General features: G+C 47.0%; 1 protein-coding gene across 8 annotated transcripts in view; it reads left to right on the top strand.

Annotated features, from left to right (window-relative positions):
- Positions 1-16,172, top strand: part of LOC143353099 (voltage-gated inwardly rectifying potassium channel KCNH6-like) — a 178,156-nt gene that overhangs the window by 87,732 nt on the left and 74,252 nt on the right. For 7 of the 8 annotated variants that reach the window (XM_076786192.1, XM_076786208.1, XM_076786177.1 and 4 more), the window contains 3 exons: positions 676-744; positions 2,946-3,070; positions 3,152-3,232. In XM_076786192.1, the coding sequence (XP_076642307.1) occupies positions 676-744; positions 2,946-3,070; positions 3,152-3,232 (275 nt within the window). The remainder of the gene's footprint in view (positions 1-675; positions 745-2,945; positions 3,071-3,151; positions 3,233-16,172) is intronic. The other variant, XM_076786168.1, reaches the window with a different exon arrangement.

The raw sequence follows: 16,172 nt of genomic DNA, 5'->3' as shown, positions 1-16,172 counted from the left end.
TAAAAGTTAAACAAAATCACGAAACAACATATACTAATACTAATACATATACTAATATAATAATAACAACTATAGAAAAGACAAAGTTTGTAGATCTTACTAAAATTTGGTTTACTTTTAACAGAATGTAGTGAAAATTGATCTTGAAGTTTAGTAGATCTTGAGGTTTTTAGTACCGAATGTTCTAAGAAACACAGGGTCCAGAGAGGAAGGAAGCGTTGTCCCACATTTTCGATTCAGTGTTTTGCGTAGAATCGCACGAAGGGGTGTCGACCACCCCTACGGAATGGAAGTAACGTCGAAAACGCGTCGCGCCGCTATCTGTCGACGAGAGGGAAGCTCGAAAATCGAACGGGGAGCGCGCGTAGGGTTGTTTCGCGGATGGGGCGCGAGGTGGCGCCAGTTTACCCGTGTCGCAACCCCTTCGGAACCTGTTCGGAACCACCCTTAGAAGTCTCGGAGCCTCGGGAACGTGATCTCGTCTCCGTTCCCCGTCGGTCATGTCCCCTGTCTCCAGGCATACCCGCGCGCATACGTCCGAGATCCTCGTGTGCGATCAGGCCTTAACCGTAATCGTAATCGTAATCGTAACCGTAACCGTAACCGTAGCCAACCGGTGGCGGTTGCGGGCTACTGTTTCTCTCCAAAAAGTCAAACCATAGAAACGTATTTTAGTAGCGGGCCGAGGGAGCGAACACGTCACTCTCGAGCGACGGCCAGCGACAGTCGATAATCTCACCGAAGGTAAAACAGGAACGGAGCTGCCAACCAGCTGCTCCCCCTTTGGTTTTCTCTTTTAACCGACCGAGCGCCGGCGAGTTTGCACCCCTTTTACAACTTACCAAGCGCTTGCGAGCTTACTTTTTTTGGTCATGAGCTTACTAAAGATAACGAACCGTTGTCCGATTAAGCTTCCATAGGCCTGTTTCTTTTTACTTGGACTTTTTCATATATTATATACTATATATATATATAAATATAAATATATAAATATTTACTGTCTCCATACCACCTATATATAATACAACTCTCTGTTTACTCGTCTTCAGTCTCCGTTGTCTGTCTCTCGTTCTTCTTCTCTCATCCTCGGGATTTTCGAACGCGTCTCTCTCTCTCTCTCTCATCCCCCGTTTCTTTCTATTTTTCTTTGTCCATCGTTGAGCAAACCGTGATCCGATTACGCGTTCGTGGTGACTATTGATTCACGCGATTGTTCTTCACCGCTCTTCAGTCGGTGACCATTTGTGATCGTTGAACAGCGAATTTAAAAAAGATTAGTAGATTGGGAACTAGTTTACCTGCTTCACGAATTAAAGGATTCTTTGAAATAACAAGAAAAGGGTGATCGGATTACCTTTCGTTCAGCTTTGCCTTCATCTGCATTCATCTGATTCGTATATACCTACCGTATTATTTACAAGACGAGCACCGTAGCATCGCTCGGTCAGCCATTTTGTACTCTGCGTACCGGAAGTCGTTTCACCCCTCGTCCACCCCCGTCAAAAAAATTCTTCACAGTAAGCCAACCCTTTCGTTCGAATTCAAGTATTACAAGTTTGAAAGAAATTGATGGAAAGAAGACTGAAGAATCATCAGAGATTCCTCAACCCCTCCCCCTTCTCTCTCTGTTTAACCCTTCATTAAATGTCATTCCTAAAAATGCCTGTCAGACTTCATGGTCCCAGCACATACTCGTATTTCTATAACTGAAATATAAATTAATTTACATTTCTCCAAGAAAGTAAAAATCTATAATAATTTTGCTATTTGTTAACAAGAATATTTACAAATTGACAGTATTGATATAATTGGTGGGCGAATGTTGTTATCGCTTCTGTTCGCGAGTCAAGCCTGGCTGACCGTAACACACGGTTTCTACTTTGCGTCTCGGATCGCGAGATCGGTCGCGATTTCGGTTCCTCGTCGATCCCTGGAATCGGTCCAGGTCTCGATCGGATTCCCAAACAGAACAGCATCATTGTACAAATCATCATCAGATACCGACTCTCCCATTGTACGCTCTTCTTGTTTTAGTTTTTTCTGTGGTATGTATCTGGATACGTACACGGATGTGAACGTTTCGAAATAATGTTTCTCTACTACATACAACTCGAACCGCGTAGCGGTTATTGCATTTGTTCATATATCTGTTGACGAATAACTTACACGGTCTTTACAAAAAACATTTAAACGATCTTTCTTTCACAGGTATGCAGCTTCCTAGTGCGAATTGACTAACTTGTTAACGACACACTACTTTAACGCTTCTAGATCGGAGATATAGGCTCGGTTGATCCGTTGGTTGGTTTCTTGACTACTTTTTTGTTCACTCTATACGTCCGTAGACTCTCTGATTATTGGCCACCATTTGTTACAATAGTTACAGAGTTTTCCAGAGTAATGAGCCTTTTGTTGGTGAATTTTGTTCCTTTTTCCGTACATCAATTAGACTCGAGGTATCTCTTAGCTTCTTCACCACATATACACAATCACACACACATACAAGAGTCTATAGACACATATGTATTTTGTACTCTTAATTAGATTAGTGCGTGTGTAAATTGTTAATTCGTGTTGTACCATCGTACACGTTTCTCCAGGCGGTTGTAATTCTGCGATCTTGTTATATTTGTTGAAGAATAGTTTTCTTAATTAATTAGCCGTCGAGCCGGTCGATTTTCATTTCTTTTACGCCTCGAGCTCGCTTTTTCGAGAACTGAGAACCGAACTAATAGCTCGCGTACACGCGTTAGTGCGCCAGGTTAATCACGTTGTTCGATGCGATTTGATTTGTTTGGGAAACATGAGTTGAATAGTTTTGTTACTTGATCGAGCCTGTATTTCACACGTATAGTTCTTGTAATAAATAACTAGGTGAACGAAAGTCACCGTCCAGCGACACGGCGAAGCGAAATCTTCTTTGACGCGAGCGTTTGTGTTTCTAGCAACTAAACATTCGAAAATCTTTCCCGGCGTCGTCTCCGAAAGTGACTTGCAGAAATGGCGGACGTCCAAGGACCGGAAGTCGCCGTCGCTCAGCCAGGTGGGACCGGATTCCATCAAACACAAAGTGAGTTTACTTTCATCTCTCGTCTCGTTTTATCGAGTCGATCCGTTTCCGAGCTGATTGTTCTCCTTCACTCTGTTTCAGTTCTCCTTGCAGGACAATGGATCAGCGAAATACTTCCAGGGGGCCATGCACGCGTCGAACATGGGCGAAAAAGTAGCACAGGTAAGCCACGACGCTCTAAAATCTCGAAATTTCTACGTGTTGTCTTAAACGCGATTTCCGATGCGCTTCGATACGCCATAGTCGTCGAAGAAATATTCTAATCATTCTGAAACATAATCCTCGAAGTTAAGGGATGCTAAAGAGTATAATTTAAACATAGTTTAAAATTTTTAATCAAAGCATCAACATAAAAAGTTTTCTAGAGAGTTCAAGCAGACTTCCGAAAAGTTACTCATCTGTAATACGAATTGAAAAAGTGCACGCTTTCGGAAACTTCTCTTCCCAAAGTTTGCATCCCATGATAGTAGACACGAGTATTTTTTCGAGAGCTATACCAGTCGCGGCGCATCTGGTGGCTTATGGCGAACTCTGCCGAAGAATCTGTATGCAAAAGACGAGCCACTTTCGAACTCGGAAGACAAAATGCAACGATTTCACGGGGTTGGGGTGGGGAAAAGAAGGGATAGGGTGGGGAGGGAGACGAACTTTTAATAGTGTAACGTTAGAGAAGCTGTTTTCCGGTCGAAGTATCGGAAATTCTTCTGGTCGTTTCCTCTTTCGTTCCTCCGAGAGTGAGGGGTGAGGGGGCTTCATAACGCAATCTCTGCCGAAGCAATTACCGTTCGAACCGAAGACCAAAGGAGGGATTTAAGTTTTCTTCCTGAACTTTATCAATTTCGATTAACCGAGCACCCGGGGGGAAACGTGTTTAGCTTTTAATAAAGCCGGGGCAGCCAAGCGAAAGCTCGCGGACATTTGATTAGCTCTTCACGTTCGATGGTAAATATTAAATATCGAAGAACAACCCGAGAAAGTTCACCGTTCTGCGGAAACCGTAGAAAACATTCGGACACTCCGCTCGTGAATTATTCCTCGTCCACGAATCGAGAATGAACGACTTGCTTCGCAGAGTCCTATTCTACTGTCGTTTCGTTTGATCGGACCGGTTTTATGTATTCCCTCGGCGATCATAAGCTTCTCCAGCAGACGCCATCTTGTTCCGTCGATCACGGAAACCGTGTACCTTGCCTCGGTATCTTTGATCTTGATTTCCGACCAGCTTCGCCCAAAACAGAACGTTATCTTTACGACGGAGTCGCATTTTAATATTGTTCAGTTTTACCGTCTGACCTATCGCGAGCTATTCTACTAGCTTCACAGGATCTTGTTGATTGTGCAACCTGTCCCGACATATTTCCTCGGAAATATTAGAGAAGCTTTTATTCGAGGGGGAAATTCGTTGTCCGGAGGACAAACTGACGTTTGTATCGTGTCCGATAAATGCTAGGCTATTCTACTGGATTTATAGAAAACCTGCTGGGACACTGTCGGGAGTGCAGCGTATATAAACAGGGACCAGGGATTCTGAAGAGAAATATCGTCTTTCGGGGGAGGGGGGATTTGATGTAGGTCATTCAACGTGCCTGACATATTTCCTGTTATTCCACAGAATTTGGAACGATGCAGACGTCTGCCAATTTTTTCCCGTTTCAATCTCTTTCCGCTACACTACAGGTTACTTATTACCGATTAAACTATCCATTCGACGACCGAAAAAAGAATTTTAACCGTATTCGTCGCTCCCCGTCCGACTTATTGCGTGCCGTTCCACTGCGACTACAAAAAACTTCAACGAATCAGAATTTTGAATCGGTCACTGTTTGAATATTAATGCTACTGTGATATAAAAACAAAAACTATTTTTTCGAGTACTATATCACACGAACAGCCTATCAGGGTCCATGTTCAAGAACTGACGATTCGACTTGTCAGAGTTTTTCGTGCTCTCAGTGAAACTGCGTGTTATAAGTCAGACGAGAAGTAGTATACTTAATTAACTGGTTTTTCAGGCTACTAAGTTTAATCGATATTACAAGATCTACAGTGTAGTGGAAAGGAATTGCAACGCAAAAAATTGTCAAATGTCTGGCTCCTTCTAGCTCCAGTGGAACAGTAAGAAATATGTCGGGCGCGTTCAGTCGCCCGTATCGTAAAGCTACTCGTACCAAAGATTTCTGCAAAGAAACGCTTGAAACTGTAATTTTTCGCGTTGCATGTTTTTCCTGTGATTGCGTACGAGCGTCTGACACTTTCGCGCAAGAGCTACGAGGATTATCGTGACACCGGGTCGTAATACAGCCCTGAGTGGCGCCGATCGGTCTGCGCCGCAGTTTAGTGGGCGGGAATCTCCTGCAGCGCAGGATTTCTACGAATCGCCGGGTGTTCCGCGGCGCTGTAACGCGCTCACGTTGTTACATTGTTTACGGAGCTCCGTGGAAACGGTTTTCCGATATCGGGGCAAGCAGTTTCGCGCCCCCGCAACCTCCAGAGACAACAGTAATCCCGAAAATCTATTTCGGGGACGTCGAACGCGGCTCGAGCCGTCGAACTGACCGAATAACAAACGAACCGAGGTGCTTGAGTCTGCAGAAATAGAACAGATGGTTTCGGAATTTCATCCCACTCTTTTTTTCTATCACGTAATCTGACGCGTTACTTAAACAATAAAAAATTAAATCAAAAGTGAGATCGTACTGACAAAGGAAGATATTCAAGTTACACAGGCCGATTTTAAGAAAACTTTTGTGAGAGATAGTTCGTAGAAAAATATTCGACACATGTTGTTTTTTGTCAGTCTTCGTCCACACTGAAGGGGCGATAACTGCTCTCAAAGTTGGGAATCAAAACCATATTTTATCGAATGTCGTTTTTCCATATTTATTGAAATCCCAGAAAAAAGAAAGCTTGAATGCTAAAATAGTAAAGATGGTATAGCGGTGGAGCGAGCTAGAAAAATATTTTGTTCGGCTCCGCGCGTACCGGCACCATTTGTTTAGAATCGGCGAATCCGTCGGAGCGGAGTGCGCAAATATAATACACACAGAGATCGGGAACCGATAGTAGGCATATCTCGGTGGCAGCCTCCCAAAAGTTGTCGACCACGCCGGATAATTTATGACCCTCGGTCGTCGAAGAGATCCGGTGACAAAGAGGGAGACAGACAGAGAGAGAGAGAGAGAGAGAGAGAGAGAGACGAGAGCGAGCGTGTCTCTTCTCGGAGGCTGGGCGAACAAAAGCTCGCCGCAAAGGTCTCTCGTCGAAAATCAAGTGTCCACTCGTAGGTTCCTGCCACCCTCCCTCGTCGTTGGTTTTTCTCCTCAGTGGAGGGTGAGCCTCGATCGAGTGGCTCCTCGATCGGTCCTGCTTCGGGGCGCCGCCTTTTAAACAATTTTCTTGTTTCAAATAGCTGCGACACACGCCCGTCCCAACAGAGAAGGTCGAACGTCTTGCGGTTTGAGTTTCGATCTCCGCCACTCGCGAGGAACGTCACTCGATCGTAACACGCCGGTTTCTACGGGAATTGGCACGTCCGACGTTTCCGTATCTTCTACAAAAAAACTTGCACGGGTTAACAAAGCATTGTCTCGCGCGTACATTTCATTGGAATCGAGGTAGCGGTCCAAGAAAGAGAGCAAAAGGCTGATTTTCGGGTTTGAAGAAGAGTTTCGCGAGCAACAATTGGAAGCGGATATCGATTCGCCGGGAGAAGTGGTTTGCGGTCGTTCGAACAAGCACACGGTGATTTTCTTACTAACCGAGTCTTCGGGAAAGTTTCTGCATACGAAACCAGGTGACGATCCATCGGAATCGATACTGTACTTGCGAAAGTTTCGCGAATCGACGGGAGGGGAAAAATTTATGAACGATGAAGAGAACTTTCTTAAAATTTCAACGCATGGCTGTCAGGTTCTATAAACGGTTTGATCCGTGTCGCGTCTAGTTCTTTAAAGCCACAGAAGTGACTTCGTCGGGTCTTCGTGGTTGGATCTTTCGTTCCCACGAAGAAACACGAGACGCGTTCCCTTCGTCGAACGAATCTGTACGAACGACGGAACGGGACGGGTAAAGTTTCAATTTTGACTGGTTTTTAAACTACGGGAGAGAGAGAGAGAGAAACTGGAATTTTTCCGGTAGAATGTGTCCTCGGAATTGCTGGCACGTGAACCGTGGCAACTTTGTTTTAATCTCCCGTGCCGTACCGATCGACATTTCCTTTGTGAAAAAAAAACGGGGCCGGTCCGAATTCCATTTAGCCTGGCAGAGAGAGGCTTTTCCTCGCGCCGGCATTCAATCGGCGAAGCTCATCACCGTTGCTAAAGCTATTTACGTCGGGGCGAACCCGAAGCCGCCGATATCGATAACCGATACTGCGCCTGTTTTTTCAGGCCCGTCTCAAACAATATTGCGACGATGACACGACGACGATGACGACGACGACGATGTCGCTACGGAAACTATTACGGTGAATTAAACGCACGCCCATTGTTGCCGGCAACAATCCTGTCTGACATTGGAAATCCCTCGGCGGCCGCGGTTACGTCCAATTGTCCGCCAGAAGCTTCCGTTTCCGGCCCAGAGGACCGTCGACAGAATTTTCGAACCGCGAAACTCGAGAGCCGAAACTCCCTAGCAATTATTCTTCACTGCGCCGTTCTGCAAGCTTCGAATCAATTGTCTTCTCGCGATCTCCGTGTTTTTGGATTCTGATTGGTGGTTGTTAGTCCCGAGTCTCGTCGCTTCAAAAACATCATCCATTAGACTAGATAGGAAATTTACCTTTTCATTTTTCGCGCTGTAAAGGCGATACATTTAGACAATTTAATTATCGATTTCTTTAAACATATTTGCAATCGTATTTTCTTTCGATCCATTCGTCTTCAATTGCACAACTTTCCTGCCATTAAAATACTGGGTCAAAATGGACCCAAGACCCGCCATCCTAGTGTTAATATTCATCGGGTTCATATTCACAATTGTTGTTGGACTTACCTTTACTTGACCTTCTACGAATTTCCAAGGTAATTATTTACTCTTCTATCGTGTTGATACTTTATCTAGACTCGCCGCCGGACTTGTCTGACCGTCGCTTTCCTGTTCCAATTTTCTCACCGCTTAACGCGTTCAATTGATTGGAAACCAGGTAAATTGAAAAAATGCAGGACGATTATGGGTTAAAAAATTAATAGACACCTAACTAAACGGACTATCATTAGTTCAATCGTCAAAAGTGCAGACCTTAAGAAACTCTGCCAGTCTCGAGACGATTCTCTGCAAGAAAATAGTTTCGCCATTTTTATTCTCGGATTCTCGACTTTTCCCATCGACACGACGGCAGAGGGCGAGGAAAGTGGTGCATCCTGGGGCGGAGGGGTGGAAAGCGTTAGGCGAACGAGGAAGAAAATCGAAGCAGAAAGTATATATCGGATATTCTGTGTCGCGGTGCGGGGGAAAAAGAACAAAGGGCGGTGCTTGTCCTAAACGAGGAACAAAAAAAGCGCTGCCAAAGAAATCGAAGGGAAAGAAAGCGTACGAGGTAAAGGAACACGAAACCGAAAGAAACGACGTATTTTCTCCGAGTGAAAGAATGCTAATCAGTGGAAGACGGGGCAACCCTTTGACGAGGAGCGACGAGAGTATGTATGGAAAGGGACACCCGTTGGAATCTCGGGGTAAAAGAACATCGTGGGGGTGTAGCGTGGAGCCAGGCGGTCTGGTCAGCCTAAATAAAGCGAAAATAGCCAATCTCCTTCGAGCACGAGAGGCAGACACGTCGAGAGCGGTGCGAGTGAGCCGGAGGGCGAGAAAGGGATCGAGAGAGGCAGAAGAGGAAAACGAAGGGAAACAGAGAGAAACAGAGGGAGACCGAGGGTTGGTGTCGGTGGGGGTGGCCATGGTGTGCTCGCCGACAGAAGGCGCTGCCGTCAGTGTCGCAGTATCCCCCGTCCTGCCCGGCAGGTTGCACCGTCGCCACTCCGTCCACTCCGTCCACGTCGTCGCCGAAGGAGCGCAGAGCACATGTAAACGCGGTAAACGAGCCTGCGAAGGGCCGAGGCGGGCGCGAATCGGATCGGTGGATCGGTGGATCGGTGGATCCGGTGAACGACCACACAAGCAACACACGCCGGTCGAACGACTCGAACGGAAAGAGGGATCTATCGAACACTCGGAGCGAGACGGGGTAGTAGCAAAAGGGGATGGGCGGTATAGAGCAGGCCGCTAGGAGGATCGAGGAGCCGGCCAACCCCGCGATCCTTGATCGATCAGGAGGGGTGTAGAGGTCGTCGCACCTTGTCTCTCGCTGCTCTGGATACCAATGGACGCATCCATTCGTCGCGGTGACCCGCGAGGGTGCAGGATGTCGGGATAGGTCGGGTCAGGGGTGAGTAGATCCTGGATCTATTGGTCGACCCGTAGGGAAAAGGGACCGTGGAGGGAACTTGCTAATCGAGTCAGTGACGTGAACGTGCGTGGGCACCAGACTCGCTCTGCCGCAATCTTGCGCAGCATCCGCGAACACCACGTGTTTCGCGAACATCGGTTAAAAGATCGACGAACGAACAGCGGCAGATTTTCGTTGTTTTGTCGGGTCTCTCGGGTTTTTTGCCTGGTGAGAACCAGACAAGTGTTCGCGGTGGATCCCGTGCAGCTGCTGTTTCACCCCCCACGTGCTCTTCGCAGCTGCGTCGCGCGTAGACACGCTGAATCACGGACGGTTCGATGGAATAACGGTGAAACGACGGTAATTTTCTCGTAGATCGTCCCCCTCGATTATCGGGATAGTTGAGAGGGTGCGAGGCAGAACTATGCGACACATTACGCTCTATGGCTGACATTAGGAATCAATAGCCGAGCATAAAGTTGTCGGCGACCGTGCAGAATGCTCGCCCGAGCGATAACGTATCGACCACGTATCATAATTGGCCTTTGACAACGAATGAACTTACACCGCTCGCCTCCTCGCTCCTCTGGAAGCACCACTGTCCTCTCGCGAGACGCCTCGAGAGGCGCTAAATTCTCGTAAACCGGACCTGAGAGAGTCGTAGCTCACTCTTTCGCTATTATTTTTAATTTTTTCGTTCTTTTCTGGAGCTACAATAGTACGAACGGAAAATACGCCTGCCCAATTTCTTCTCTCAAATATTTATATTCGTGATACTGTTTCACTAAAATCTATTTAGTTCGCAATTATGAATGGAAATGCGCTTCTTCTGTTGCAACTTGGTTATTTAATTCATTTACGATAAAAACCGTAATATTTATACTTTATTTATAGCTTGGGCGACACAGAAGTGCTATCTCCTCTGTCCTCATAAATCGATAAGGTTGCAAAGTCCATGCACCTGATTATCTCTTTCAAAATCTACAGTATTCAGAAGTAAGAGCGTATCATATATCAGAACCTCTTGTTCTCTTTAACCACCACATTCTGGAGAATCTTCCCTTCGAGAAAGGAACTGAGGTATGCAGAAGGGGCCGGTGGTGCGAGTCTGCCATTAATCAGACCTCCCTGTTTTCTTCGATCATAAAATTCCAGAGAATCTATCCTTTTAAAAATCAATTTAAAAGGATTTGGTAGTACGAGTCTGTCATTTACCAGACCATTACATTTTTTCTTTTCTGAAGCACTGGAAAATCCACCTTGTAAAAAATCGATTTAAGATTCATTAGTACAAACCTGTCATCTGTCAGAACTTCCTATGTTCTTCTATCACGCAATTTCATAAAATATTTCCTGGAAGAAATTGACGCAGTAGTGCAAGTCTGTCATCTGTCAGGCCTCTGTTCTTTCTTTTAGTATATAATTTCAGCGGTACAAATCTATCATATGTCAGGCCTCTGTATTTTCTTCAACTATCAAGTTCTATAGAATCCACTCTCGAAGAAATGAATCTATATGGATCATTTGGCTCGAGATTCGTGAAAAAGTGTTGGTATCGGAGTGAACCGATCGGTGCAATGGGTTTCGATGGAAATGAAAAGACAACCCGAATGTAGGCTACCGAAGGAATCGTGTAAAACCGGACAGGGTTTCCGGTGGTTTCGTTCTAACGAAGGCGCTAACGATAAGTAGGCTGTCGCGTTGTGGGAACAGCTAGTATTCCGCATAAGTAGAGAAAGGGAAGGGAAGGGAAGGGAAGTGCAGCGGGTGTATAATGCAGGCGGGAGGAACGCAGGATGTCCGTAGCCCGTTGCCAAATGCGTCTGCTAGAGAGGGTCCACTTTCGTTTCGCGGACAAAATCAATGGCCTGCATCCCGAATCCCGTGGGCCACCTGCCAAAATATTTTCTGACCCAGAAGACACCTTGGTAACCGGAGTGGCATGGCAGTCGCGCAACGGTGGGCGGAGGGAATGTTTCTCGTTTTCTTTTGTTCTCCGCGAGCGCGGTGCGGCGGCCACTCGTCGACACTCCTCTCCTAGAGCCTCTTGTATAAGGGACCGCACCTGGATCGGTCGCCACGGCGTCCAATTTTCCCAGTGGAGAGTCGATGGTCTCATCCGTCGTCCAGTTCATCGAAGGACCTGGACCGTCGCTCCATTCGATGCTGGAAAGTTGACAGTGCTCGGCGTCTGGACTCGCGATCGCTTCAGTGGATAGTCTGTTAATCGGTGGTACGATCTACGCTCGGTCAGCCGCCTTCTCTTTCCCGTTTCGATCGAATCTGTGCGCTTTCTCGCCTTCGATTCGATCCTTTGTCAATTCGTTCTTCGGTTTCGAGTGGAAGCACGGTATATTTTGCCAACGAGACAGAAATATGGAAAAGGATCGCGGAGGTGACGGAACATTTTATTCCCGTGGAATAAACCGGTTGAGTCATCGCCCGCGACATGAAACCGCATAAGGTTAGCGCAAATTTCCGAAAAATCGATTGCCGGCCCGGACCGCGGCACTCGATCAAAGTCGTCTATGGTCGCTCGAGAAATTTATTCTTTCTGTTTCCATCGGATCTCTGCCGTGGATCAGTTACCCGGCAGATTTATCGCTCCCGGTGTCTCGGGTCCTCCGCGCCGTTAAGCTGGCTCGCGCGATTTATCGACAACGCGCCGCACGGATGATTCGAAATTATCGGAAATAAATAAATCCCGCGCCCCTCGATTAATGGACTTTCCATCGGCGAGTCTCGTCTGTCGTGGCCGACGCGGCACGTAAATTTCTCAGTCAACAACCTGCGGTGTCCACCCTTTCGACCGCCAAACAATCGACCATTGTCTAACGCGGCACCAGGTTCCATTAATACTCGGAAACAATGACGCGCAAGAAGTGCCATTTATTCCCCTCGAGGAGACACGAACGAATTGACAGCGAGCGAATCGATTGATCAATTTAGATCTGGATGAGCCGCCGGCGGCCTCTATTTTTGCTCGACTCTTCTTGGAACGCTCAATCAATATTTATAGACAATTGGAACGTTAATGCCAGTACCGGAGTTTGGATCTGCCTTGTAGTTCAACCACTCAAAATAATACGTACGATTCTCCGAAATTGTTTGAACTGTCAAAGACAAATTCTAGTTTTCCTAAAAGCACATTTTCAAGTTCTCTGCAGCCTTATGTGCCACTTGCTACCTACTTTCGGATGCCTCCGGAATTCTGCGCGAACGAAGTGATCTAAATAGTCGAGGCTCGTCTAAAAGCGATTGTTCAAGGCGAAACAAGATTCCCACTTTCAAAAAGAATCGCCAAATAATCTGCGCAGCTTAGAAAACGGGGTTTTTGTTCGCTGTCGTCCGAAAAACCGGCAGTAAACCTGTATCTTTCCCGTAGTCGGCCGATCGAATCGATACGGCTCGTGAGTAATTCAACGCGCTCGCTTCGAGTTCTACGCTGGAAATTGTTTTTCGGCGAAGGTCGTAGCCACGCGGTTGATCAATGACTGACGGCCTTGCTTTGCTACCGAGCGGTAATCGCCGGCTCTGCCCATAGGCTTCCACGCGGTCGCAGGTGGCACACGTAAGCCTCCCGTTCGCGGCGCACTACATTATTTCGCAGCTTAGGTTCGCGCTATAGTCTTCGACACGCGCGGACGGCTCGCGCAGAATCGAGCCGATCGGAGCTGGTTTGCGCGTGTCTTCGCGTGTTCGAGACCCAAAAGACTAACAGCCGCGGGAAATTCGACGGCGGCCCGATAGTCGTCGACAGTCCCCGACAGTCTGCATCCTCGTTCGATCGTCGATCGCGTTCGTTCTCTTCGCGTCGACCTAGAGAAGTCGACTGGAACCCAGTCTCTAGGCTTTTCCGGGGGATTTCAGTGCGACGATGACCGCGGAAACTGTTCAGTGACATCACCAAGAAATAGCTGTTCGCCTCTGTTCGCCTCTGGTCGTCTTTGTTCGCCGATCGAACCAGAGATCGATCTCCGTCGAGTCGCTGCTCCAATTTTCGTACACGATCGTTGCTCAAATCGACAATAATCACGGCTCACGGAGTTACCTATCAAAATTTCGAGAATCTCGTCTTCGCGTTTCTCGACGAGATTTCTCGCTTCTGCTCGAAGAAACAGCAAGTCAATTGAAAGACTCCGGCGAGGAGGGACGGAAGACTGACCGGTATCCCGGATGCTCGAAACTTTTTCCACCGTTCCGCGAAGTTCCACGCTGAAGAAGGTGTTCGACTGTCGAGAGTGAAAGCTCCGGAGTAGGTGAACGGAGCATCTCGAAGAGGAAAGAAGCGGGAGGGAGAGCAACTCTGATTTACACGAACTCCGTCTGAATGCCCTAAATGAGCGATGACGACGAAAGGGTGACCGACAGTGATCAGGAGTGGTCCGACAAAGGCCGTTGGGAGGAGGACAGCCAGGCGGATTCCGAGGGCGAAGCTGGTGACTCGTGTGAACTGGCGCCCCATAGTGCAATGAGCGTGGGGGCTGGCAGGGTTGACTCCCCCAGCCCCCAGGACATCAGGCTCCTACACGATCTCGTCGAGGACCTCGCCAAGGAGCAAGACGAGAAGAACAAGCCGCGTGCCGAGCAGGTGAGCCACTACAACGATAATCACCGGTTCTCCTAACTTCGCTAATTGGCTAACTTGACTGAAATTAGCCGCCGATACGGGATCATTCTTCCATTCGATACGCATTTCCATACAGCGGACATCCTTCTCGCAAACCACAGAGTATATTTCAATCGATAGAATCAAATTTGAGGTCCTGCTAACGGTCTGCCACTTAATTTCATCGAATTTCGGTTAGGACCTATTATTCGAGCTAATCCAAATCAGACTCGACAAAATGTAGATATACACGGTCCGAGATAGATGCAAATATAGAACGAAACAATTCTTTCATCCGGAAGAATTGTATTAATCGTGAAACATGAGCACTCGTGCAACGTTTTAAATTGGTACATCAATTAGAGGACGGCGGAGGAGAGATTTCACGTTTGAACGAATCATGTAGTTCAACGTGATTCGTTTAGCAGGGCGTGAAGTGGAAGGCGCGACCAGATTTCCCAGGCAAATATCATTAAAATTTCTCGCGTTGATAAGAGGGACCTCGTTAATTCCGCGCGAACTTTGTCACTTGATGTACGCTGGTAGGATTCCGCAAGAGTTTCTTATTCTCGGTGGCAACGACGCCGAGAGCATTCGTTGCGTTACATGCCGCTGCGAGCACGAGGTCTTTCGTGGGCGCATCGAGCCGTGCAGAACCGCTTCAGCTTGTCGCATACCAAGGGGAAAACTTAGGAAGCTTGCACGGCCGGTTTTGAGGCTCTTCGACTCGGTGCCTCTCTTCTCCGTTCTCCACAAAACTCTTACTTGATTTCACAAAAGAACGTTGCCAAGATGAAAGAACGATCAGCCGAAAATGGTAGTAATACCGATCTTAACACCATCCCATAAAAGAAAAATAATAATTTAATCATTCTAATCAAAATTACAGAGTTGGAATTTGTCACGGGGATTTACTTTTTGAATCCTTTTGGTGATTTTCGCGAAGAATCCCAATCGGTTCAAGCAATTGTATTATGAATAAAATTGATGTTTAAAAGACACAAAATACGAGGAATCGTGTCACTCGTATGTGACCGACGTGACAGTCAACGTGTTGACGTATTGCAGCGATATTGAAACAAACATCGGAACAATACCGAGACTTCAAAATATATTGGTAGTCAGTGTCCGATATGAAGCGCCGGCAATCGATGATCGAGATTTCTGAGAACCGCGACCGGAAAATGTTTTTTCCTCGGGATTGGTTCCTGGACAACAATCATTGTTCGGTTCCAGCGACAGCAAATTGGGTCATCGATGTTCCTAGACTCCCTGCGCCCTGGCAGGGTTGACCCAGATCGCGATTTATGCGATCCAGCGGCAACGGTGCGAGCAACGATAGGACCATCGGCCGCTCCCGCCGATTTCATTTAATTGAAAATCTATATAAAATCTATAGTCGCTCGTACTTGAGCAGCTAACCGTCTATCCGCCGCGAGGAGGAACGGAAATACCGAGTCACACTATTCCGAATTCTCGTTAGCAAATACTGGTGGAGAATCTCTATCTCGCTGGAGGATTCTCGTGATCGATAGGATCCGCTGACACGGAAAAACGAGGAGAGCCGCTTCAGAAATCCTATTCCCGATGGGAGCAGCTACGAAATCCACCGCGTAGTATAAACTTCTAACAGATTCCCGAATTCCGTATCGTTCCTGGTCACCTCGTCGGACGGCTCCGAGAGAGAATATGCTAGAGAGGAAATCTAATCCTCGAGTGCTTGGCAAATATCATAATACCGAGGATAGAGTCTGCAGCTTTTCGCAGACGAGAGCTTGGAGATACTTAGGCCAAACATCGGGATTGTTCGAGCATTGGGTTCAACTGATTCGATAAAGTATAAGTTCGCCTGGACTTGATTTGCGGGCGACTTTAATTAAACTGGTACTTCACTTACGGGCAATTGAGACCTATATTCGAGGTCCTGTGTAGGTCTGAAACTTGTCTAGTTAGCACCCTATTTAGATCTAGTCTAAACCAGTTCTACTTGGATTTAGATTGTACCTAGCTTGGCTCTAGGTTGTGCCTAATTCAGACTCATTTAGGACCTAACTTAGGGGTTCAGTACAATTCTGACTGTCTCCTATTTTCGAATCCACTAGGATCCAGCT

This window comes from Halictus rubicundus, chromosome 1, assembly GCF_050948215.1.
Source record: "Halictus rubicundus isolate RS-2024b chromosome 1, iyHalRubi1_principal, whole genome shotgun sequence".
NCBI classification, from domain to species: Eukaryota; Metazoa; Arthropoda; class Insecta; order Hymenoptera; family Halictidae; genus Halictus; species Halictus rubicundus.
Note: the sequence above shows the minus strand (reverse complement) of the source record. Positions and strands in the feature narration are given on the sequence as shown.